This window comes from Pimephales promelas, chromosome 10, assembly GCF_988280905.1.
Source record: "Pimephales promelas chromosome 10, fPimPro1.hap1.1, whole genome shotgun sequence".
In the NCBI taxonomy this organism is placed as follows: Eukaryota; Metazoa; Chordata; class Actinopteri; order Cypriniformes; family Leuciscidae; genus Pimephales; species Pimephales promelas.
In genome coordinates this window covers 36,609,641-36,636,105 of record NC_142778.1, presented here as the reverse complement: position 1 = coordinate 36,636,105, position 26,465 = coordinate 36,609,641, and the positions used below count along the sequence as shown (strand labels likewise).

Here is a 26,465-nt window from a genome sequence, read left to right as displayed (position 1 = left end):
TTGTATTTTTTAGTTAGCTTGAGTTTTAGTGCATTTTTACAGTAAATTACAGGCAACAGTGTTGTAAAAATGCACTAAAACTAATAAGTTGTATTTTTTTAGTTAACTTGAGTTTTAGTGCATTTTTACAGTAAATTACTGGCAACAGTGTTTTAAAAATGCACTAAAACTAATAGGTTGTATTTTTTTAGTTAACTTGAGTTTTAATGCATTTTTACAGTAAATTACTGGCAACAGTGTAAAAAACCTGGTAAGGTCTAACAGTGTGGTTATCCAGATTTAACCCCTGTAAAACTTACAGCATATGCTGATGATGTGACTGTTGTTGTACGTAATGTTGATGATATAGACAATTTAACAACTTGCTTAAATTTCTTCAAAAAAGCGACATCTGCTCGTATAAACTGAGAAATGTACAACATTACTGATGGGAGAATGGAGAGAAAGTGGACCTCCCCAAATACCTCAATAGTGTCAGTGGACTCGAGATGGTTTCAAAATCCTTGGGATTTATTTTGGGACTGAGAAGTATATGGAGAAAAACTGGGAGGGCTTGTCTGACCAAGTGATCGGGAGAATCCAGAGGTGGAGATGGATCCTTCCACAGCTCTCGTACAGAGGCAGAGTTTTGATAATTAACAATTTGGCAGCTTCAATGCTGTGGCATAAACACCCTCCTAAAGATTTCCTCATGAAAATACAGAAGGCATTTGTTGAGTTTTTCTGGAACGGCCATCACTGTTACACGTACACGTATTATCAGCAAACAAAAAATGTTAGTTTATTTGAAATGATATGGGGTGTCAAAGAAGCAATTGTTACTGTCCATGAATTGGGTCTGTTGGTTTTTCACTGGTAAATTATTATATTTATCTATTTTGTTATCTGTTTGTCTTTCTTTTTTTTCTTTGTACAAATTGAAGGAAAGATGAACAAATATTTTTGATATTGTTTTTAAAATAAAAGATATTGAAACTCAAGTCTCACACACACACAGTCGCACTCACACAGACACATCCCTCTCTCTCTCTCGCTCTCTCTCTCTCTCTATCTCTCAATTCAATTCAATTCAATTCTCTTTCTCACACACACACACACACTCTTTCTCTCTTTCAGAGCTGTTCTCAGTTTTTCTGGTGAATGTGAAGAGTGTAATTCAGTGTAAAAACAGCGCGAGCGCATTAACACATGAGTGTGTGTGTGTGTGTGTGTGAGTTTTCCTCCACAATGAACTGCAGCTTCTCCTGAAAGAGTTGAACGATGAAGATGAAGATGTGTAAGCGTTGTCATATGTGGGCGGTGCTGCAAATTTATGAACAGAATTAGACATTTACATCTCACGTCTATTTATTTGTGTAGCGGAGACGCTCGGGCAACATCAGATCACCATGGCAACCTCCTCGACTTCGGCAACTGTATATTCTCATTATCTGAGAGATGACCTGACCAACGCTCATTTGCATACACCGCAGAAAACCAAGATCAAATACACTCGCCTAGATTCAAAATCCAAGAAAAATGAGTTTGAAGACGCAGTTTTGATGTGAAAGTGACTTTTTTTTCTGTTTGTTTTGCAGTGGCAGCCATTTTCTTTTATTAAACGTTCTCTCTGTTCACCTTCAGTGTTTCACGTGGTGTTTTCCATCCTCCTGTCATCTTGTTTCCCTGGTAAACTGTGTCTCACGCTGTGACAGCTCCTCTAATGAGACTCACACACTAACGAGCCTCAGAATATTAATCCTCTCAGAAAACCTGCTATAATTATTCATACAACAGCAGACTAACACAATCCTGTTTTAACATATGCATGTTATTACACTCTTTGAGGATTTCAAGGAAATTCAATTTCCTCTGCAGTGTAAAATTATGATATTTATGAATGCATTTTAATGAGTCCACCAACAAACAACGAGTTTTTAAAGGTGGATGTGTTTTAAATAAAATATCGCAAAGCACTGTATGCACAGCCTAATGAAATTGTGAAGCATTATGCAGTGATTTGTTGTTGTCAAATGACCTCGTTCAGTAGTTATTTGTCATTTTTATTCAATTTTGTGCAACTTTTGCTGGTCTGATGTGTCAAGTTAAGTGGGGTGTAATATTGTGCAGTATTCATGTTATATAGACTGCAAAGGTGGGGAGGCGGGGCTAATTTGCATATTCATAGAACCCAGCATACTAAATGAGGCAAGGGTGTCGAATTACATTCAAGCTATTTTAAGGTTTGAAGAGTATTTTGCAAGGAAAAAACGTTTAAATATGTAATTCTGGTGATCAAAGATGAGCTTTAAGCTTTAAGAAGAGTAAGAAAAAAAAACGTATTGTAGAAAATTGTAAATTTTCTGTTTTGAACATATGCAAGAGCTCAATTTGTGTTTGTGTGTCCAGTCTAGAGCAGAACATATGAATCAAGCACATGTAGCCTTTCACTGATTACTCTGTTCTGAGATCAGCTCAAATGATCAGTGTTTCCAGCGCTGAGATAATGGGCCATTTGTGCTTATTCCTCTATCATTCATCGCTTCGGTAAATACGAGTGCAGCGCTATGGGATGATTTGATCATGCCGACACTAAGGAACATGACGTGAAAGTCAACTTGTGTGTCTCTCAGTGAAGTGAAACGCATTACATCGTCATGTTGATGTTTTGAAACCGCTGCATTGAGACTCGAGGATGGTTTTACTGGTTTGTGAGCGAATCCTAATGTTCTTCTGCTCACATTCAGGGTTTCACTGTTCATTTTTATAACTTATTTTGCATTATACACTTAGTTAAGAATAATTGTGTTCGTAATATTTCAAGATGGACTAAAGAAACTCAGGTTCACTTGATTATCTAGTCATCATTTTTTAGAAAAATCATGAGTATCAAATATGATCATCAGGATTTTGAGGATGGTTTATTTGTTCATCTCCCAATCATCATTGCATTGCATTGCGTTATATGTTTAAAAAACCATCATAAAACCATAAAAAGCAACAAAAAAAAATGTAAAAACCATCTTCCTAAGATATTATTAGCAGATATAGAGTGATGACTGATATTTATATCCATTTTATTCTAAGTATCTGTTATTGATTTACATTACAAGCATCAGAAATTCATATTAATATCAGCATCTGCACCAAATTGCGTATTTTGAATAAAATTTGGGTGTTTTTCCCTCCATATTCTCACTATATTTGAGACTTGAGGATGGTTTTACTGGTTTGTGGGTTGTTTTAACCCAAATTTGTGTCAAATATGGAAAAACCGAAATGTTGGGTTAAAAATGTAATTTAAAATCTGAACCCAACTTCAACTTTCACTTTCAACTGTAAAAATTTTTTATTACATTTTTTAGAGTGTATCTGCTCACATTCAGGGTTTGACTGTTCATTTTTATAACTTATATTGGTGCAGTTACTCTTAGTTAAAAATAACCGTGTTAGTAATATTTCAAGATTGACTAAAGCAACTCAGGTTCACTTGATTATCTATACATCATTTTTTACAAAAAAATCATCACATATGATTATCAGGATTCTTCCAATCATCATTGCATTGTTTAAAACTACATAAAACCATCAAAAAAACATAATAAAAAAAACATAAAAAGCAACAAAAAATGTAAAAACCCATCTTACTAAGATATTATTAGCAGATATAGAGTGGCAACTGATATTTATATCCATTTTATTTTAAGTATCTGTTATTGATTTACATTACAAGCATCAGAAATTCATATTAATATCAGCATCTGCACCAAATTGCATATTTTGAATAAAATTTGGGTGTTTTTCCCTCCATATTCTCACTATATTTAAGGCTCGAGGATGGTTTTACTGGTTTGTGGGTTGTTTTAACCCAAATTTGTGTCAAATATGGACAAACCCAAATGTTGGGTTAAAAATGTAATTTAAAATCTGAACCCAACTTCAACTTTCACTTTCAACTGTAAATTTTTTTATTACTTTTTTTTTTAGAGTGTATCTGCTCACATTCAGGGTTTGACTGTTCATTTTTATAACTTATATTAGTGCAGTTACTCTTAGTTAAGAATAACCGTGTTAGTAATATTTCAAGATTGACTAAAGCAACTCAGGTTCACTTGATTATCTATACATCATTTTTTACAAAAAAATCATCACATATGATTATCAGGATTCTTCCAATCATCATTGCATTGTTTAAAACTACATAAAACCATCAAAAAAACATAATAAAAAAAAACATAAAAAGCAACAAAAAATGTAAAAACCCATCTTACTAAGATATTATTAGCAGATATAGAGTGGCAACTGATATTTATATCCATTTTATTTTAAGTATCTGTTATTGATTTACATTACAAGCATCAGAAATTCATATTAATATCAGCATCTGCTCCAAATTGCATATTTTGAATAAAATTTGGGTGTTTTTCCCTCCATATTCTCACTATATTTGAGACTCGAGGATGGTTTTACTGGTTTGTGGGTTGTTTTAACCCAAATTGGTCAAATATGGACAAACCCAAATGTTGGGTTAAAAATGTAATTTAAAATCTGAACCCAACTTCAACTTTCACTTTCAACTGTAATTTTTTTTATTACATTTTTTTTTGAGTGTATCTGCTCACATTCAGGGTTTCACTGTTCATTTTTATAACTTATTTTGCATTATTGGTGCAGTTACACTTAGTTAAGAATAACTGTGTTAGTAACTCAGAGCAACTCAGGTTCACTTGATTATCTATACGTCATTTTTTAGAAAAATCATCACACATGATCATCAGGATTCTCCCAATCATCATTGCATTGTTTAAAACTACATAAAACCATCAAAAAAAAAAACATCATAAAACCATAAAAAGCAACAAAAAAATGTAAAAACCATCTTACTAAGATATTATTAGCAGATATAGAGTGGCAACTGATATTTATATCCATTTTATTTTAAGTATCTGTTATTGATTTACATTACAAGCATCAGAAATTCATATTAATATCAGCATCTGCACCAAATTGGATATTTTGAATAAAATTTGGGTGTTTTTCCCTCCATATTCTCACTATATTTGAGCAATAAAAGCCTGATGAATCAAATATGACCCTCAACAATGAAACACAAATGAAAATGTATACAAAAGCTTTTAATACTTTTCTGACTATTATTATTACTATATTTATTAATTCCTATTTAATATGCAGGGGTGAAATGTCTTTTGCACTTTTGTAGATTATACATGATTTATGTAGTGTGCCTCGTAATCCTGAATCGGAATAACTGTGGGCGGGGCTATAACCTGTCACTCACATGAGATCGGCCAATAGCAAACCACAACCAGCCAATCAATTTTCATGTGCAAAATTAAGCCCCGCCCACATACGTATACGACACTATAGAGACTGTTTCATGCTAAACTGAAGTCTTCTCTCTCTCGTTCCTCAGGTGCTTCTTTGGTTGATGCTCTTCATGGATTGTAAGATGGTGGATGTTCTCCGTGGCCGGAGGAGGTTGCGTGTGTCTGTGTTTAAGCCGCCGTGTTCGTTCTGGTTCCTGATGCTGTTTGGTGTCGGAGGACTCGTTCTCTTCATACACCTGCAGGATCTGTCGGAGATGGTTCTGCAACAGGCTCCAGGTAAGACAAATCAACCATCAATGTAGAAGAAGTCACTCATTGTGCCATTCGTTCCCAAGCTCATGGAGATTTCATTGTGTGGTTTGTGGGTTTGGTTTTTTTAAGCTTGCAAACAGCGTCCAAAATGATTTTTTTGCAACACCTGTGGACTGAGAAAATAGCGCCGTATAAATATTTTTTCACCCGCCATTAAAAATGCATATATTTATGTCAGAATGAGTTGTGTAGCTGTTTTGTCCTGCGGATTCGTGGCACCGTGACACTCGTTCATCAGCCAGGGTCTCTGTGCAACACCATCTGTCACAAAAACATCCAGAACCATTATGATTTTGGCCCATATTTTCATTTTTTTTTTTTGAGGAAGAATGCACACACTGAGAGATATTTTAACCCTTGTAAAGCCCGACATGTGAAATTATAGTCCGAAAAAAACATGTTTTTTTTATGGAACAGTTTATTCAGACGAAATATAAGAAGTGTTTTTTTGTTGAGCATTAAATTAGCTTTTATGCTAATATACTGAAATAATATTCAGAGGCTTAAACTGAGCAAAATACACAATATAAAAAATTTGGTGTAGATGCTGATATTTATATGGTCAAAAATTAAGATGAAATTCTGACGCTTGTTGTGAATCAATGAGATCTTTAATAACAGTATTGCAGATATTTAGATTAAAATACATATAAATATCAGTCGTTTTTCTGTATCGGCCAATAATATGTCTTAATTAAGATATTATATTAAATAAATCTTAGTTTTATGATCAAAGCTCTAGTTTTAAAGCATATAATGCAATGCATACAGTGATGATTGAGAGATCTTCCTCAAAAGCCTGATGATCATATTTGATACTTATGATTTAAAAAAAAAAATATGGCTGTCAAATGATTAATCACCATTAATCGCATCCAAAATAAAAGTTTGTGTTTATAATTTTTTGTGTTTATAATTATTTTGTATATTTATAAGTATATATATATATATATATATATGTATGTATATATATATATATATATATATACACATGCATGTATATTTAAGAAAAAAAGATTTATATATAAAAATAAATCATAAAATCATAATCATAAAAATTATATAAATTATAAATCTATATACAGTATATACATGAAAATATTTCTTAAATATATACAAGTATGTGTGTGTATTTATATATATATATATATATACAAAATAATTATACACAGTGCACCCACATATATTATGTAAACACAAACTTTTATTTTGGAATGCGATTAATCGTTTGACAGCCCTAAAAAACAAAACAAAATGATGTTTGGATAATCAAGTAAACTTGAGTTGTTTCAGTCCACTAAGTGTTCATCCTGAAATATAACTATGTTTACTCGATAAAAATCAGTGCAATTACACTAAAAGACTTACTTGATAAAAACTACCAGAAGGACTTTAGGAGATTGTGTGTGACGGGTTTATCAGCAAAGTTTTGATAATTTATAGAAATGTGTGTATCAAACATGATTAAAACCTTTACGCCGCCGTGTTTGACGCACAACAACTCCTTCATTTGATTCGCTTCAGATCTAGAAACATTTCAACTTTTCATGTGTTGATCTGGGATCCGGCTCATATAGAGACTAGAGGCTTTAGATTTGGATGCAGATGATGCGTTGGAATACTTGATTGTGATTGGCCAGTTGTGGCATTCATGGTATATTGGTGTGTATTTGTACTCGCTGTTGTGGTTTGTTTTTGTTAATTAATTTCAGAGCAGCTGGTTTATAAATGCATGATCGGTCTTGATATTTGAAGACTTGTTTGCTAAATTTTGAGCAGCGGAACTGAATCCCACAGCGTGGCGATAGATCTTGGCTAGCGGTGGTGATGTGTGCGGCGGGAAACGTGTGTGATCATTACACACAAACACCTGCTGTACGCAACCGTGTCGAGCTTCAAAAATGATGAAAACCAACAAACACAGGCTACGGATAAGCTCTTTTACAGAATCTCTGCATGTTTTTAACACTTCTTTGGAGGCAAATATGCTATTTTTACTAAATAATAAAATGATAATCATGATTAATCTTTGTTAATATTGCATTTCCCCACAATTTACGTCAATTTCCGACTTCCCGTGTTATACTGTAGGGGGACTCGATCGACTCCATCTGTGTTTTGATCATCATCCTGAATCTGATACAGTATAGTCTGACAAACACGATTTTCTCAGCTTTTTGTTCGAAATGTTGCTTTTTTTTATTAAACTTACCCACATTCAAGTATTGTGTTGATAAAAATTGCATTAAGCTTAAATAAAACGGGTTTTTGTTTAAAAGAGGTTCTGTTCTGTTCCAAAATAAAAGTTTCCAAAATAAAAGTTTGTGTTTACATAATATAAGTGGGTGCACTGAGTATAATTATATATATATATATATATATATATATATATATAAAAATACACACACACATGGTTGTATATATTTAAGAAATATTTTCGTGTATATACTGTATATAGATTTATATATAATTTATATTATATAAAAATATAAATATTTTCTATATATAAATAATATTTTTTTTCTTAAATATACATACATGTGTGTGTGTTTATATATATATATATTAGGGCTGTGCAAAAGTTAATTGCGATTAATCGCATCCAAAATAAAAGTCTGTGTTTACATAATATATTTGTGTGTGCTGTAGATAATTATTTTGTATATATAAATACCTATGCATGCATGTATATATTTAAGAATTATTTGCGCTTAAATTCTGTATATATTTATAAATACATAATCTATATTATAAAAATATAAATATTTGATATATGAATAACACATTTTCTTAAATATATACATGCATGTGTGTGTATTTATATATACAACATAATTATATACAGCACACACAAATATATTATGTAAACACAGACTTTTATTTTGGATGCAATTAATCGCAATTAACTTTTGCACAGCCCTAATATATATATATATATATATATATATATATATATTTATATATATAATATATATATATATATACACTCACCGGCCACTTTATTAGGTACACCTGTCCAACTGCTCGTTAACACTTAATTTCTAAGCAGCCAATCACATGGCGGCAACTCAGTGCATTTAGGCATGTAGACATGGTCAAGACAATCTCCTGCAGTTCAAACCGAGCATCAGTATGGGGAAGAAAGGTGATTTGAGTGACTTTGAACGTGGCATGATTGTTGGTGCCAGAAGGGCTGGTCTGAGTATTTCAGAAACTGCTAATCTACTGGGATTTTCACGCACAACCATCTCTAGGGTTTACAGAGAATGGTCCGAAAAAGAAAAAACATCCAGTGAGCGGCAGTTCTGTGGGCGGAAATGCCTTGTTGATGCCAGAGGTCAGAGGAGAATGGCCAGACTGGTTCGAGCTGATAGAAGGGCAACAGTGACTCAAATAACCACCCGTTACAACCAAGGTGGGCAGAAGAGCATCTCTGAACGCACAGTACGTCGAACTTTGAGGCAGATGGGCTACAGCAGCAGAAGACCACACCGGGTGCCACTCCTTTCAGCTAAGAACAGGAAACTGAGGCTACAATTTGCACAAGCTCATCGAAATTGGACAATAGAAGATTGGAAAAACGTTGCCTGGTCTGATGAGTCTCGATTTCTGCTGCGACATTCGGATGGTAGGGTCAGAATTTGGCGTCTACAACATGAAAGCATGGATCCATCCTGCCTTGTATCAACGGTTCAGGCTGGTGGTGGTGGTGTCATGGTGTGGGGAATATTTTCTTGGCACTCTTTGGGCCCCTTGGTACCAATTGAGCATCGTTGCAACGCCACAGCCTACCTGAGTATTGTTGCTGACCATGTCCATCCCTTTATGACCACAATGTACCCAACTTCTGATGGCTACTTTCAGCAGGATAATGCGCCATGTCATAAAGCTGGAATCATCTCAGACTGGTTTCTTGAACATGACAATGAGTTCGCTGTACTCAAATGGCCTCCACAGTCACCAGATCTCAATCCAATAGAGCATCTTTGGGATGTGGTGGAACGGGAGATTCGCATCATGGATGTGCAGCCGACAAATCTGCGGCAACTGTGTGATGCCATCATGTCAATATGGACCAAACTCCCTGAGGAATGCTTCCAGCACCTTGTTGAATCTATGCCACGAAGAATTGAGGCAGTTCTGAAGGCAAAAGGGGGTCCAACCCGTTTCTAGCATGGGGTACCTAATAAAGTGGCCGGTGAGTGTATATATATATATATATATACATAGTGCACCCACATATATTATGTAAACACAAACTTTTATTTTGGATGCGATTAATCGCGATTAATCGTTTGACAGCCCTACTATTAGAAACACCTGTTCGATTTCTCATCTCCACTACAAATAGGAAAAAGAGGCGACAATTGGCAAGAGCTCAGCAAAGTTGGCCAGTTGAAGACTGGAAACATGTTGCCTGATCTGATGAGTCTTGATTTCTGTTGAACACATTCAGATGCTAGAGTCAGAGTTTTGAACTTTCATAAAACATTTACGTCTTCATAAATTAATTAGCTAAACGTTCTTAGAACATGTTTTGGTTTGCCGGGATAAATGTATGAGTTCATATTGATATTTCAAACTGGAGATTTCATTTTATTTCTATTTAAACTAATATCTGTTTAGGAGAAACAATAGAAAAATATGAGGTTTAGTAAGTTAGGAAACGCAGACTGAAGGAGGCGGTGACGGTGTCGCTGTAGTGATGAATATATTTAGCAGTGTTAACATATTTAATTAATATTTGGCAGGCATTATTTCTGTCCCTGTGTACTCTGGTCACGGGACTTCAGCAGGATTTGTCTTTCCTCGGAGGCTCAGACTCACCAGGCATTTTCTTTGATGCTATTTTCAAACTAAACACATTTTTCAATAAAGAACGAAGAAAGGATTATGCTGGAGTGCTGAGAGGATTGTGGAGCGCTTCTGCTGGAGAACTGGAGCACACGCTGGACTGACACACACACACTCTTACTCACAAACACACTCAGTCAAACACTCTCACAAACACACACACACACACACTCTTACTCACAAACACACTCAGTCAAACACTCTCACAAACACACACACACACGTGCGTGCATGTGTCCGTCTGTGTGTGTGTTTGATTATAGCCCCAGCTCACAGTATAATGACTCAGTGCAGATGTTTGTTGTGTGTTGTCACATGAGGCGGCTGAAAACACACGGTTCAGTCAGCTGAGAGTCTCTGATCAGTGTGTTTGGCAGATTGAGTGTGTTTGGCTCATTGTACTGAAACAGAAGCGCAGAGAGCAGAGCTTTTACTCTCGTTGTTTCCGCTCGTCTTCCACTCAAGTAATTGTTTAAGGACAATGGAGGAATCCTCTGGGCATCGCCATGGGAACGCCGTCTCCGACGCACTGAGAAACTGCCTGCAAATATTGGGAGCAGGGAGTGTTTCCCCAACACACACACACACACACACACACACACATACACACTTACTCACTCACTCACTAACTCACTCAGTCACTCACTCACTCAATCACACACACACACACACACACACACACACACACACACACACACACACACACGCAATCACTCACTCAGTCCCACACATACTCACTCACACACACACTCACACTCTCAATTACTCTCTCTCTCACTCACTCACTCACTCACTCACTCACTCACTCACTCACTCACTCACTCACTCACTCACTCACATGCACTGATGCACACACTCTCTCTCTCTCTCTCTCTCACACACACACACACACACACTTTCTTTCCCTCTCTCACACACACACACTCTCTCACTCTCACTCATTCTTTCTCTCTCTCACTCACATGAACACACACACACACACACACACACACACACACACACAAAGAAGAGTCGTGGCCTTTAGAAGCGCAGAGAGATGTTTCATTTCTGAGAATTGCTTTCATTGAACTTCATTGTTCGAGCACTCGGATTCCTCTCTGCCAATAGCCGACAAAACACACCTCGACACTCACACACACACACACCTCGTGAGGTCAAACGCTTTCTCTAAACGCTCTGTTAGCGAGAGCCTCTTCAGGGACGGATCGTGCGGCTCTAATCAGGAGAAGCGGCTCTCCTCCGTCGCTCCGGTGTCAGGAGCAGAACACACTCCACTTCAGCGCTGGATGAGATTGCTTTTATTCAGACCTCGTCACATCCGGGAGAACAATAACATCAGCCGTCGAAACACACACACTGGAGATCACAAACACACACACACACACACACACACACACACATCTCTGAGGAAGCCGGAGAAATATAGGACTTAATTAAAGGAGAAGTACTGAAGTCACAAGCAGATGTGTGTGAATTTACACCGTTACCAGGAGGGAGAGATGGATGGATGGAGGGATAGATGGAGGGATAGATGGATAGATGGATAGATGGAGGGATAGATGGAGGGATAGATGGAGGGATAGATAGATGGATAGATGGATGGATAGATGGAGGGATAGATGGAGGGATAGATAGATGGATAGATGGAGGGATAGATGGAGGGATAGATGGAGGGATAGATGGATGGATAGATAGATGGATGGATAGATAGATAGATGGATAGATGGAGGGGTAGATAGATGGATGGATAGATAGATAGATGGATAGATGGAGGGATAGATAGATGGATAGATAGATGGATAGATGGATGGATAGATGGAGGGATAGATGGAGGGATAGATAGATGGATAGATGGAGGGATAGATGGAGGGATAGATGGAGGGATAGATGGATGGATAGATAGATGGATGGATAGATAGATAGATGGATAGATGGATGGATAGATAGATGGATGGATAGATAGATAGATGGATAGATGGAGGGATAGATAGATGGATAGATGGATGGATAGATGGAGGGATAGATGGAGGGATAGATGGATGGATAGATGGAGGGATAGTAGTGGGGCGGCTAAGCGCAGATTTTCCTCAGAATCGATCACTTTGCGATAAAAGCATGAAATTTGGTACGAAGGCTCACAAAGGGGGTCTGATCAGATTTAGGACCGTAGGCGCTCAAAATTTGGCCCCTGGGGGCCATGTCGGGCATTTTTCAAAATGGACGCCAAATATGGATTTCTTAATGCGAAAATGAATTTAAAGCTGCCAGAAACCTAAAATGCAATAACACAATTCAACATAAATACATGTAAATATGACCACACTTTCACATAGAAGGTCTTTAAACTTTCAAATATAAGATATGTTTAAAAAAAAAAAATGGCCGCCAAATATGGATTTCATAATGTCATAATGGATAGACGACAGAAATTAACAATTAAAAAAGTTGCACATTTGATCATTAAAAAAATCTAGTTCATTTTTAAACGAAAAGGAAAAGATGTTATGATATCTATCAGAAATTATGTACTTTTTAAATGTACATTTAAATATTTAATATTAAATTGTGAGCATATACTATCATTTTTACTTGGTAGTTTGTCAGGGACTCCTTTTTATTCCGTCAGTAGGTTTCATCTTGTGGTGGCCACAGTTAAATATTATTCTCTTTAAAATCTAGGGAACTGGTGGGTTGTTTTACTCTTGACTACAAGTGAGATAAAGGCAAAGTCAGTTGAATGTGTTTCTCACTGTTACTCAGTAAAAATAGTGTAGGCTAATACTGCAAGTAAGCAAACATAACTCAGACAGGCAAATATAACATGAAATAGATTTTAGTCTGCTTGAATTTAGAGTTAGCATTCTGTGAAATAAAGTGTAGCCTACATTTCCACAGAATTTCATTTAGGCTGGTTGTCTAAACTAGCTGCAATTCACCCCATTTATTTCATTGTAACTCTGTGCTCTTGTATGACTTCTTTGCTCTCCAAATGCTCTAACCTTGACTAGAAATATTAATTGTAAGAACTGTTGAGTCCTGCTGGATTATTTGCAAGTGGTTTAGTAGGTAGGCCTACAAATCACATTGTAGACCGAGTTTTCCTTGCAAGAAAAATGTAAATTAGCACGATTAGCATGATTACCACAATTAGGCCACTACACAAGAACTACTTTGATCCAATGCAATGACTAAAACCTTCAAATTATTTAATCCTGGATATACTGATCCCCCAACACAAATAACTGACTGGGAACTGTTTCATTTGTCAGAATAATACTCAAGAGCCACTCAGATGCCCATCAAATTCCCAATGGCAGGTCAATACTGAACGTTACAAAAATCTGGCAGGGAATCTATTAAAATTTGATTAACTTAAACAACAATATCTTAACAGATTCCACAGTTAGATAAAGGGCAAGGTATAGAGGCCACATTTATTAGGAACAATGCAAAATATCACAAATTATACATGTCGCCTTAGATTCAACAATCAAATACAACAAAGAGCTGAGAAGAGAGCTTCTACAACTGATGAGCATGACACTAGAAAATGAATAAAAATTAGTTTTAAAAACCTCATTCAATGATGACATCGATAAGACTTAATGTGGAGAACCTGCAGGTAGTGAGAGACTTCATAAGGCTGCTACATTTCAAATTGATGAAAAAGTTCGAAAGTGTGCTGTTGTCCTCAATGACATCAAGCTTCTGGCACAGCTCAGTGGAGGTGACATGTTGGCTTTAGAGGCCAAGTATCATTCCAAATGTTTGGCCTCTGTAAAATAGGGCTAGATCCCAAATGACACCTCACCAGGTGAAGAGCAGTTAGGACCAGATGTATCTAGTATGGTCTTTGCATAACTTAATAATAATAATAATTCATTACATTTATATAGCGCTTTTTTCAGCACTCAAAGCGCTTTACATAGAGAGGGGAATCTCCTCAACCACCACCAGTGTGCAGCATCCACTTGGATGATGCGACGGCAGCCATATTGTGCCAGAACGCTCACCACACACCAGATTACTGGTGGAGAGAAGACAGAGTGATGAAGCCAATTGGTATATATATATAGATGATTAGGAGGCCATGATGGACAAAGGCCACTGGGCAAATTTGATTTGGCCAGGATGCCGGGGTTACATCCCTACTCTTTCAAAAGACATCCTGGGATTTTTAATGACCACAGAGAGTCAGGGCCTCGGTTAAACGTCTCATCACAACAGTATAGTGTCCCCATCACTTTACTGGGGTGTTAGGACCCACACAGACCACAGGGTGAGTGCCCCTTGCTGGCCTCACGAACACCTCTTCCAGCAGCAACCTGGCTTTCTCAGAAGGTCTCCCATCCAGGTACTAACCAAGCTCAGCCCTGCTTACTCTAGCATCAGTGGGCAACCAGTCTTGGGCTACAGGGTGATATGGCTGTTGGCTATATCATGTTGTAGTCTTTACAGAGATGAAAACTGTCCACATGTGGTCTGTCCACCAATGATGGGGGGGGGGGGGGTAATCTATTCACAACTGCAGCTATTGATAATGTTGATCATGATCCATCTTCAACAACATCTCCCTCTTTCAACATCCGTCTTCAGAGAGGAAAGGAGTGAGTCGAAACATTGTTTCATCTCATAAGCCATGATGCTTCAAAAACAATCTACCATTTGCCTCAAAACTATACAGATGTCTTCCCTGTCAACTACAACATTAAGACCTCATCTGTACCATCATCCCATGTTCAGTCCTTGAGCAGGCACAATGCTGGGTATATTAAGCAGAAGTTTGAATGGACAGAATGTGTCAGATCAACAAGTGACAAAGCTGGAGATCTCAGTTATTTGTCACGGGCTGCATACCATGCAACTCAGCAGTCACTGGACATTGATGCCACCTGCATTACATCATGCACACAGTTGCAATGATCAGGCACTCAATGGATGTCATCAGAAATGCAATTAATCATTTGCATCCAGAGCAAATCCCTGTGAACCCCTTTGACCAGCCACTATTTGCCTTGGCCAAGCAAATACAGTGGAAATGGCCAAATTGATATGGTGAAATTGTGATTCTTTTTGGGGGTCTCCACATTGAGATGGCATTCTCGAGGACCAAGGAAGTGGTTGGGTAGAGGCTCTTGTTCAAGCAGACGTTACCACAACAGGCACAGCTGACTCTTTCTTAAAAGTGGCCCATGTTGCTCATACGAAGAGAAGTAACAGAGGCTGCATTGTACATTTTGCAATGTGCTGCATATGATAATTACATATGCATTCCTCCACTGATGTGCTGAGCTTTGATGAATGGTGCAAGAGGCAAAAAGATAAAAGATCAGCTCTTAATCACTTGTCACTATGATGTCTAATTTTGATCACATAACATGAATTTACAGATAATTCATGAACCCATGTATAGTAATATTTAGTAGAACAGGAGCAAATATTCAAACATATCTTATATTTTAAAGTTTAAAGATCTTCTATGTGAAAGTGTGCTCATATTTACATGAAATGTGTTATTTTATTTTATGTTTCTGGCAGCTTTTAATCCATTTTCCCATTACGAAATCCATATTTGGCGGCCATTTTGAAAAATGCCCGCCATGACCCCCAGGGGTCAAATTTCAAGCGCCTACGGTCCTAAATCTGATCAGACCCCCTTTGTGAGCCTTCCTACCAAATTTGATGCTTTTATCGCAAAGTGATCGATTTTTGCGCTTAACTGCCCCACTATAGATAGATGGATAGATAGATGGATAGATGGAGGGGTAGATGGAGGGATAGATAGATGGATAGATAGATGGATAGATGGAGGGGTAGATGGAGGGGTAGATGGATGGATGGATGGATAGATAGATAGATAGATAGATAGATAGATAGATAGATAGATAGATAGATGGATGGATGGATGGATGGATGGATGGATGGATGGATGGATGGAGGAATAGATGGAGGGATGGATGGATGGATAGATAGATGGATGGATAGATAGATGGAGGGGTAGATGGATGGATGGATGGATGGATGGATAGATAGATGGATGGATGGATGGATGGAGGAATAGATGGAGGAATAGATGGAGGAATAGATGGAGGGATAGATGGATGGATAGATGGATGGATGGATGGAGGGATAGATGGAGGGATAGATAGATGGAGGGATAGATAGATGGATAGATGGATGGATAGATGGAGGGATAGATGGAGGGATAGATGGAGGGATAGATGGATGGATAGATAGATGGATGGATAGATAGATGGAGGGATAGATGGAGGGATAGATGGAGGGATAGATGGAGGGATAGATGGAGGGATAGATGGATGGATAGATAGATGGAGGGATAGATGGAGGGATAGATGGAGGGATAGATGGAGGGATAGATAGATGGATAGATGGATGGATAGATGGAGGGATAGATGGAGGGATAGATAGATGGATAGATGGAGGGATAGATGGAGGGATAGATGGATGGATAGATAGATGGATGGATAGATAGATAGATGGATAGATGGAGGGGTAGATAGATGGATGGATAGATAGATAGATGGATAGATGGAGGGATAGATAGATGGATAGATGGATGGATAGATGGAGGGATAGATGGAGGGATAGATAGATGGATAGATGGAGGGATAGATGGAGGGATAGATGGAGGGATAGATGGATGGATAGATAGATGGATGGATAGATAGATAGATGGATAGATGGATGGATAGATAGATGGATGGATAGATAGATAGATGGATAGATGGAGGGATAGATAGATGGATAGATGGATGGATAGATGGAGGGATAGATGGAGGGATAGATAGATGGATAGATGGATGGATAGATGGAGGGATAGATGGAGGGATAGATAGATGGATAGATAGATGGATAGATGGAGGGGTAGATGGAGGGGTAGATGGATGGATGGATGGATAGATAGATAGATAGATAGATAGATAGATAGATAGATAGATAGATAGATAGATAGATAGATAGATAGATAGATAGATAGATAGATAGATAGATAGATAGATAGATAGATAGATAGATAGATAGATAGTGCAGTAATATAACAGGAAGTGGTCAGTGATCTTCAGTCTGACCTCACGGGTGTTTCACACAGATCTCACGCTTCACACACTTACACAAGCGTCGTCCTTGTGCTTTCTCTCTCGCTCTCTCTCTTTCTCTATTGTGCTCTCTCTCTCTCTCTCTCTCTCTCTCTAATCATCATTCAGGGACCTTGTATTGACTTTCCTCGGATACAACCTTGTAATCCTCCGAGACGCTCTGTTTACTTCTGATCTGGACATAAAACACTACAAATTGGGCAAAAGGCAGCTTTCTTTATTTGAGACGAATCCACAATTAAACCCTGACCATGCAGCGGAAACCCCGTGGTGTCGGTGTGAGGAGCCGCGAGTGGAAGAGATTTGGGTTTTTGGGTTCCTGGTGTGTGTGTGTGTGCGGCACTAAATCAACTGGCCTTAAATCACTAACGATAAGTAAGAAAACTCCCACTAATATGGCTTCAAATGTGCTTTTAAACGCAGTGGAGCTGAGACGACCTGTAATGATCATAATGGTTTTAAAGCAAGCGCTATTGTGTTCATTCCACCGGATTACACCACATTACTCTCGTTCCAGTGCAGTCTGCTTATTTAGGAAAGGATCGTCATATTTACGAAGCTCCGCAGTTTTTAGCAATGCGACACCTCCCAGAATGCAACAGGTTTCAGGGTGGAGTATAAGCGTAGTGTAGTGTGAGCTCTCGCAGGAGCTTCATGAGAACAGCGTGTGCTGTTGTGGGTTTGATCCGTCACATCGAGCTTCAGTAATCCCTCCATCTGTCTGTGTTCATCCGCCTCTTGGTGTAATTAAAGCACTGATGACCATGACCAGATGATCATGATGATGATGATGCTCGGAGGGTCTTCAGTGTCTGCTCTTCCTCGTGTGTTTCAGTAGATCTCAGACATAAGCAGTCGAAAACAGCCCTTGTTGTTTTAACAGACGAGTATTGAGCGACTCCTTATGGTGTGTGTGTGTGTGTGTGTGTGATTTGTTAGTCTTACCAACCGTAGCAGAAACTGTGCTTTATTCTCACGCTTATTATTATTGGAAGAATCTCTTATTGGACAGCATCTCTTCAAAAAATGGTAGAAATGTACGGATCTTTTCCAATTTCTTATTGTTTTCAATGTGTATATAATGTACACGCACGAGAAAAAACAAACAAAAAAAAAACACGTATTTTAACACAAACACAAATATATATATATATATATATATATATATATATATGAAGAGTTCAGATGCAAAAGCCTCTAAGTGCCATTGGAAATTTTCTTCTAAAATGATGATTTTTATCAAGCTTATATATTCAAGTTCAGTAATTTCACTTAAATGACAATTAATAATCCTCATTGCAATTTAAGTGAAATTACTGAACTTAAATATACAAGCTTGATAAAAATGATCAAGAAGAAAATTTCAAATGGCACTTAAAGGCTTTTGCATCTGAACTCTTCATATATATATATATATATATATATATATATATATATATATATATACATGTTTGTTTTAAAAATTGTTTATATAGGCCTATATATATATATATATATATATATATATATATATATATATATATATATATATATACAGGATAGGCCTATATAAACTATTATATATATGTATATATTATTTTACACACAATCTATATATTATATATATATATAATATATTATATATAAATATATACTGTATATAACTATATATAATATATATCATCATTTAAAAACATGATTGTTTACAAATGGTTATAATTTAATATATTCAATACAAACACTCTGCCACTGTTCAATACATTTATTATACAAAAAAAAATACTTAATTTATTAATATTAATTTATTTTATTTTTTTATTGCAAAACTAACAGTGATACTTGCCTTAGCAAACACCACTAATATGGTTCAAAGACAAACATTTTTTTATTTTATTTTTTCATTGTCTATATATATATATATATATATATATATATATACACACACACACACACACATACACAGTAGAATCCAAATGTGTGTATTCTTGCTTATTATGTTTGTTGTTAGTCACTAACAAATCAACAAAACAAACTAATCATTAATATTTGTATGACAATTATATGTAAATGAAGAGTTTATGAGCAGTCCTGCGCGTCACAAACACACTGTAGTATGAGACTGCAGATCACAGTAATAGAGTGAACTGAACATGTGTGTGTGTGTCCCTGCAGAGAACAGAAAACAGCTGATCCAGAGATCTCCCCTAAAGCCCAATCTCCTCTGAAGAGCTCTGAGGACAAAACCGGGATCGCTTCTCAGCTGCAGCGAGACACACACAATAACACAATCTTTTATATAGAATCAGAGACGCCAAAGAGATAAATATAGTCCCACCCAACGTTGATCTCACCGTTTCTCCAAGCTCAAATGTGTAAAGTACCTACAAGCATGAATAAGAAATCAAAATAAGGGTAGTGCAAGCAGGTAGACAAAGTTATAGATGAATCAACATACAAGACAATCAATAAATAATACACACACACACTGTATATAAACCAACAGCCAGCATCTGTGGCTAGTTAACTCTATAGTCCATCAATACTGTCTGAATCTGACAACGTGATTGATTTATTAGCATGAGCATTACTGTAATTCATCATCAGAGTCAGACGGAGACGGCTGGCCGAAAACTGGGAAGTGGAGATTGTTGTAACATTAAGCTTGATTTTGGCATGACGGATTGTGTTTAAAATACTTGAGATTGACAGACAGGGCTGTGGAAGACAGAACGCACATTTCAGAAAACTGCATTCAACGATGGTGCATCACAAAGATATGAATTTTTCAATTTTTACATTTAGAGTTACTGCATTCTAACAAAAAAATGCAGGGTTGTTTTAACCCAAATTTGGGTAAAATGTTAAATTTTCAACCCAACGGTTGGGTTTTCCATATTTGTCCCAGATTTGGGTTAAAACATTAAACATTAAAACATGCAATTTCCTCCTCGTTACTAAAAGAACATCTGCACGGGACCGTCTGAGCGACACGATCCTGTTTGTTTTATGATGAAGTGTGGAACAGATAAAAACTATATTAGACGTGACGGCAAACACACAGGAACGCGCTGCGTCTCCGTCTGTGTGTGAGGAGTGTTTGCATAAGCTGTTTTTGCTGCTGTGACTTTAAGAGTTTAATTCAGGCTTGAGGAGAAATCCCTGACTCTCGGTTCATGAATGTGAATTTGAATAGAATTGGCCACAACACACCAGATGATGAAATGGATTGTGCATTGCAATGACAGGAAGAAAAATGTACTGAATTTTCAAAAAGCCATAATAGAAAATGTATTAGTCTAAAGGTTTTTCTGCTTGGAAAAAAAAAAAAAAAAAAAAAAAAATATATATATATATATATATATATATAATTAAATAAAAATATATAAGTATAAATTATATAGTAGTAAAGAAAGTAGAAAGTATAGTATATACAAAATAAAAAATAATAAATTTATAATAACTAAATGTGTGTGTGTATATATATATATATATATATATATATATACACTCACCGGCCACTTTATTAGGTACCCCATGCTAGTAACGGGTTGGACCCCCTTTTGCCTTCAGAACTGCCTCAATTCTTCGTGGCATAGATTCAACAAGGTGCTGGAAGCATTCCTCAGGGAGTTTGGTCCATATTGACATGATGGCATCACACAGTTGCCGCAGATTTGTCGGCTGCACATCCATGATGCGAATCTCCCGTTCCACCACATCCCAAAGATGCTCTATTGGATTGAGATCTGGTGACTGTGGAGGCCATTTGAGTACAGCGAACTCATTGTCATGTTCAAGAAACCAGTCTGAGATGATTCCAGCTTTATGACATGGCGCATTATCCTGCTGAAAGTAGCCATCAGAAGTTGGGTACATTGTGGTCATAAAGGGATGGACATGGTCAGCAACAATACTCAGGTAGGCTGTGGCGTTGCAACGATGCTCAATTGGTACCAAGGGGCCCAAAGAGTGCCAAGAAAATATTCCCCACACCATGACACCACCACCACCAGCCTGAACCGTTGATACAAGGCAGGATGGATCCATGCTTTCATGTTGTAGACGCCAAATTCTGACCCTACCATCCGAATGTCGCAGCAGAAATCGAGACTCATCAGACCAGGCAACGTTTTTCCAATCTTCTATTGTCCAATTTCGATGAGCTTGTGCAAATTGTAGCCTCAGTTTCCTGTTCTTAGCTGAAAGGAGTGGCACCCGGTGTGGTCTTCTGCTGCTGTAGCCCATCTGCCTCAAAGTTCGACGTACTGTGCGTTCAGAGATGCTCTTCTGCCCACCTTGGTTGTAACGGGTGGTTATTTGAGTCACTGTTGCCCTTCTATCAGCTCGAACCAGTCTGGCCATTCTCCTCTGACCTCTGGCATCAACAAGGCATTTCCGCCCACAGAACTGCCGCTCACTGGATGTTTTTTCTTTTTCGGACCATTCTCTGTAAACCCTAGAGATGGTTGTGTGTGAAAATCCCAGTAGATTAGCGGTTTCTGAAATACTCAGACCAGCCCTTCTGGCACCAACAATCATGCCACGTTCAAAGTCACTCAAATCACCTTTCTTCCCCATACTGATGCTCGGTTTGAACTGCAGGAGATTGTCTTGACCATGTCTACATGCCTAAATGCACTGAGTTGCCGCCATGTGATTGGCTGCTTAGAAATTAAGTGTTAACGAGCAGTTGGACAGGTGTACCTAATAAAGTGGCCGGTGAGTGTATATGCATGTGTGTATATATATATATATATATATATATATATATACACACACATGTATACAAATAAATAATAAATGTATATATTATACGATACAAATTATTATAAATGATATAATAAAAAGGAAATTATATATATATATATATATAAATTTCTTTTGGATTATACTGTATATAAATATATAATTATGAAATTATATGCATTATAATACATTTCTGTATGCATATTTTACATCTATGCAAACTGAACATTTTTTTAATAATATTTCCTGTTTATTTGTTAATTTATATCTTTTTATTAACATTTTCTTTATACACATAGATTTTTAATGGCCTTACCGCTATTTATCTTTGAAATAAAGTATGATAGGACCTGTTTAACGCCCACCAGCAGAGTGTGAATCTCCAGTTTTAGCTGGCCGTGTGTGTGTTTGAAGACCTCCAGCATGTTGTTTGGGGGTTCAGTGTGTTCTCAGGTTGTTTTGTCAGATGTAGAAAACGCTCACAGGAGGAAAGCTCAGGCAGAGGAAACAGTTCTGAGCATCACAACACCCGGGGAGCCTGTTCAGAACGTCAAGAGCTGGAATAGTTGCATAACCACCTGTGTGTGTGTGTGTGTGTGTCTCCATCTGATGTTTATATTACATTGTGACTTTGTGAGGACCAAATGTCCCCATAAGAATAGTAAAACCTGACATCACCTACATTGTGAGAACTAGCCAATGGTCCCCGTGAAATTGATCAATGATGTTGTGATTGGTCTACTCTGCTCTGATTGGCCAGATGGCCCAGTCTGTTGTGATTGGTCTTCTCTCTGATTGGTCAGATGACCCAGTCTGTTGTGATTGGTCTACTCTGCTCTGATTGGTCAGATGGCCCAGTCTGTTGTGATTGGTCTACTCTCTGATTGGTCAGATGGCCCAGTCTGTTGTGATTGGTCTACTCTCTGATTGGTCAGATGACCCAGTCTGTTGTGATTGGTCTACTCTCTGATTGGTCAGATGGCCCAGTCTGTTGTGATTGGTTTTATCTCTGATTGGTCTGATGTCCCAGTCTGTTGTGATTGGTCTACTCTGCTCTGATTGGCCAGATGGCCCAGTCTGTTGTGATTGGTCTACTCTCTGATTGGCCAGATGGCCCAGTCTGTTGTGATTGGTCTACTCTGCTCTGATTGGTCAGATGGCCCAGTCTGTTGTGATTGGTCTACTCTCTGATTGGTCAGATGTCCCAGTCTGTTGTGATTGGTCTACTCTCTGATTGGTCAGATGGCCCAGTCTGTTGTGATTGGTCTTCTCTCTGATTGGTCAGATCCCCCTGTCAGTTTTGATTGGTCTACTCTCTGATTGGTCTGATGACCCAGTCTGTTGTGATTGGTCTTCTCACAACACACTAAACACTGAATGATCAATTGAAATTGAAATTGATCAATGAACAAACTAAATTATGTTTTTTATAAAATGTAAAAAAGCAGAATGTGTTCTGTGATGTGTAGATATACAATATACAGTTTGTACAGTGTAAAAATCATTAGATTACAAAGATAGTGGACCAGATGTGTGTGTCTCTGTCTGTGTGCTTGCTCATTTGTGGATATTCAAATGAATCAACCAATCATTAATACCATTGATCAGCTCCACCAAACGTGGACGTTTCCACTAAGAGACGAACATTGTTATGTTTTGATTGACACTGTGAAGCTGCTTTGATGCAATCTATATTGTGAAAAGCGCTATATAAATATACCTGACCTGACTTGACTTGTTTGTCATGAATGTGTGTATGTCTCTCTCTCTCTCTCTTTGTGTGTGTGTAGTTTGTAGTTTTCCAGAGTTGGCCTGCCTGTCAGGAAACTCTTCTCTCAGCGTGGCAGGTGTCCGTGAGAAACACACAGTTAGTATGCTCGTCTTTAGCGAGACGCTTCAGAGCGCTCATTTTCCAGTGATATGACACGGAGAGCGGCGTCTCGGTTAGCATCTCCCCACAGACCCGAGCAAGGCAACAACACACAGCCGAGGATAAAAGCCTGTGCGAGAGAGAGTGTGTGTTTGCGTGGATGACAGCAGCGGCGGCCTGTAACTCATCCTCCGCTCAGCTTTGAAACGGATCCGTGTGTCAGAACAGACGCGGATCGACGCTAATGAGCCGATGACGTGCGCGGGAACACGTGATCCTCGTGCCGGGCGCTTCAGCGAGGAAACGCGACGGCTCAGTGTCATGCAGGAAAGCCTGAAGAAATAATGCTTCTTAATTATGTGCAGAAACTCTGAAATCTTTTGTCTTCCTCGTAGATATGGAAATCTCAGAATGGTTGCTAACTGATAACAAATAACAAGTCCCATGTTTGAGTTTATTTTTAGTTCGTGTAACAAGTAAATCTTGAGTAATTTCTTATTTTAAGCATGAATCTAGTGACACTTAGGTTTATGCTTAAAACAAGAAAAACATTTTGCATTGAGGTAAAATAATATTTAATTCAAGAAGCTCTCAAGTCTTTCATTTTTATAGTAAATTAAGACTAAATTAATTAAATTAAGATAATTATACATACCGTTCAACATTTAGATTTTTATTTAAAGTCTCTTCGGCTCACCAAGGGTACATTTATTTGATAAAAAAAAAAATGTAAATATTGGAAATATTATTGCAATTTAAAATGTGAATATATAGTAAACTGTAATTTATTACTGTGATAAATTACACTTTGAAAAACTGAATTTTTAAAGCTAAAACTATCAGCTAATTCAGCTAAAACTGAATTTTCAGCATCATTACTCCAGTCTCCAGTGTCACAAGACCCTTCAGAAATCACTCTAATATGAGGATCTGATGCTCAAGAAACATTTATGATTATTATCAATGTTGAATTTTTGAGGAAACCGAGATAAATTTGTTTCTATTGAATGCATCATTTATACATTTAAATGCTTATTTCTGGAAAACAATATTTTATTTGAATGTCGTTTTTGGAGCTTTACTGCACTTAGTAACTTTAAATACATTTCTTACAGTATATTGGACAAATAAACATTCTTTAAAATCCATAATGATTTGGAATGGCATGAGAGTGAAGTCTCATTTCTGGGTGATGATAATCTGCTGTTTTCTGGTAAGGAGCATTAGTGATGCTCACTGATGTTTGAGACGCTGTAAAGTCTCGACGCTGCATGAATCCTGAAGACTGTCTATAAAGCAGGTTCTTCACTGACACACGGGTGGCTCAGCTCTCTAAGACATGAAGCAAGGTCAAAGGTCGGCGGTCTCCGTAATCTTCTTAAACCTCTGAGACGAAGCCTTCATCTTAAGAGCTGTCTCTGTCGGCCTGTGGTCCCGATCTCCTGTGGGAGAACACAAAGATGGACCGTCCAGGGCGATAAGAAACTGTCAGCTGCTAAAAGGCAATTTGCTGATGTGGGGTGTTGAAAACTGATCCACGGGAAGGACTGAGTGATGCTTATCTCCTGAATGACAGGCAGAGGGAGAGAGAGAAAAACCCTGTGAGTTGCTTATACACTGACTGCATTATAACACACCAGGACTGCGCACTCGTCACAAGCTTTTGCAAAAGGTAGAGAGCATAAACATGTTGCTTTCACTGCAAGAAATGACATTTTTGTCTAATTTAAAAAACTGCCCCTATTATGCTTTTTCGGATATTACCTTTCATGTGGTGTATAATACCTGTTTATGAATGTAAAAGGTCTGAGCCATCTGGCCAATCAGAGAGTAAACCAATCACAGCACACTGGGCCATCTGACCAATCAGAGAGTAGACCAATCACAACAAACTGGGTCATCTGACCAATCAGAGAGTAGACCAATCACATCAGACTGGGTCATCTGACCAATGAGAGAGTAGACCAATCACAACAGACTGGGCCATCTGACCAATCAGAGCAGAGTAGACCAATCACAACAGACTGGGCCATCTGACCAATCAGAGAGTAGACCAATCACAACAGACTGGGCCATCTGACCAATCAGAGAGTAGACCAATCACAACAGACTGGGCCATCTGACCAATCAGAGAGTAGACCAATCACAACAGACTGGGCCATCTGACCAATCAGAGAGTAGACCAATCACAGCACACTGGGCCATCTGACCAATCAGAGAGTAGACCAATCACAACAAACTGGGTCATCTGACCAATCAGAG

At 37.7% G+C, this 26,465-nt stretch overlaps 1 protein-coding gene across 5 annotated transcripts in view; it reads left to right on the top strand.

Annotated features, from left to right (window-relative positions):
* chst8 (carbohydrate sulfotransferase 8) overlaps window positions 1-26,465 on the top strand; it is a 185,792-nt gene that overhangs the window by 44,978 nt on the left and 114,349 nt on the right. For all 5 annotated transcript variants that reach the window (XM_039684048.2, XM_039684047.2, XM_039684044.2 and 2 more), the window contains exon 2: window positions 5,414-5,603. In XM_039684048.2, coding sequence (XP_039539982.1) covers window positions 5,429-5,603 — 175 coding nt within the window. In that variant the 5' untranslated portion in view covers window positions 5,414-5,428. The remainder of the gene's footprint in view (window positions 1-5,413; window positions 5,604-26,465) is intronic.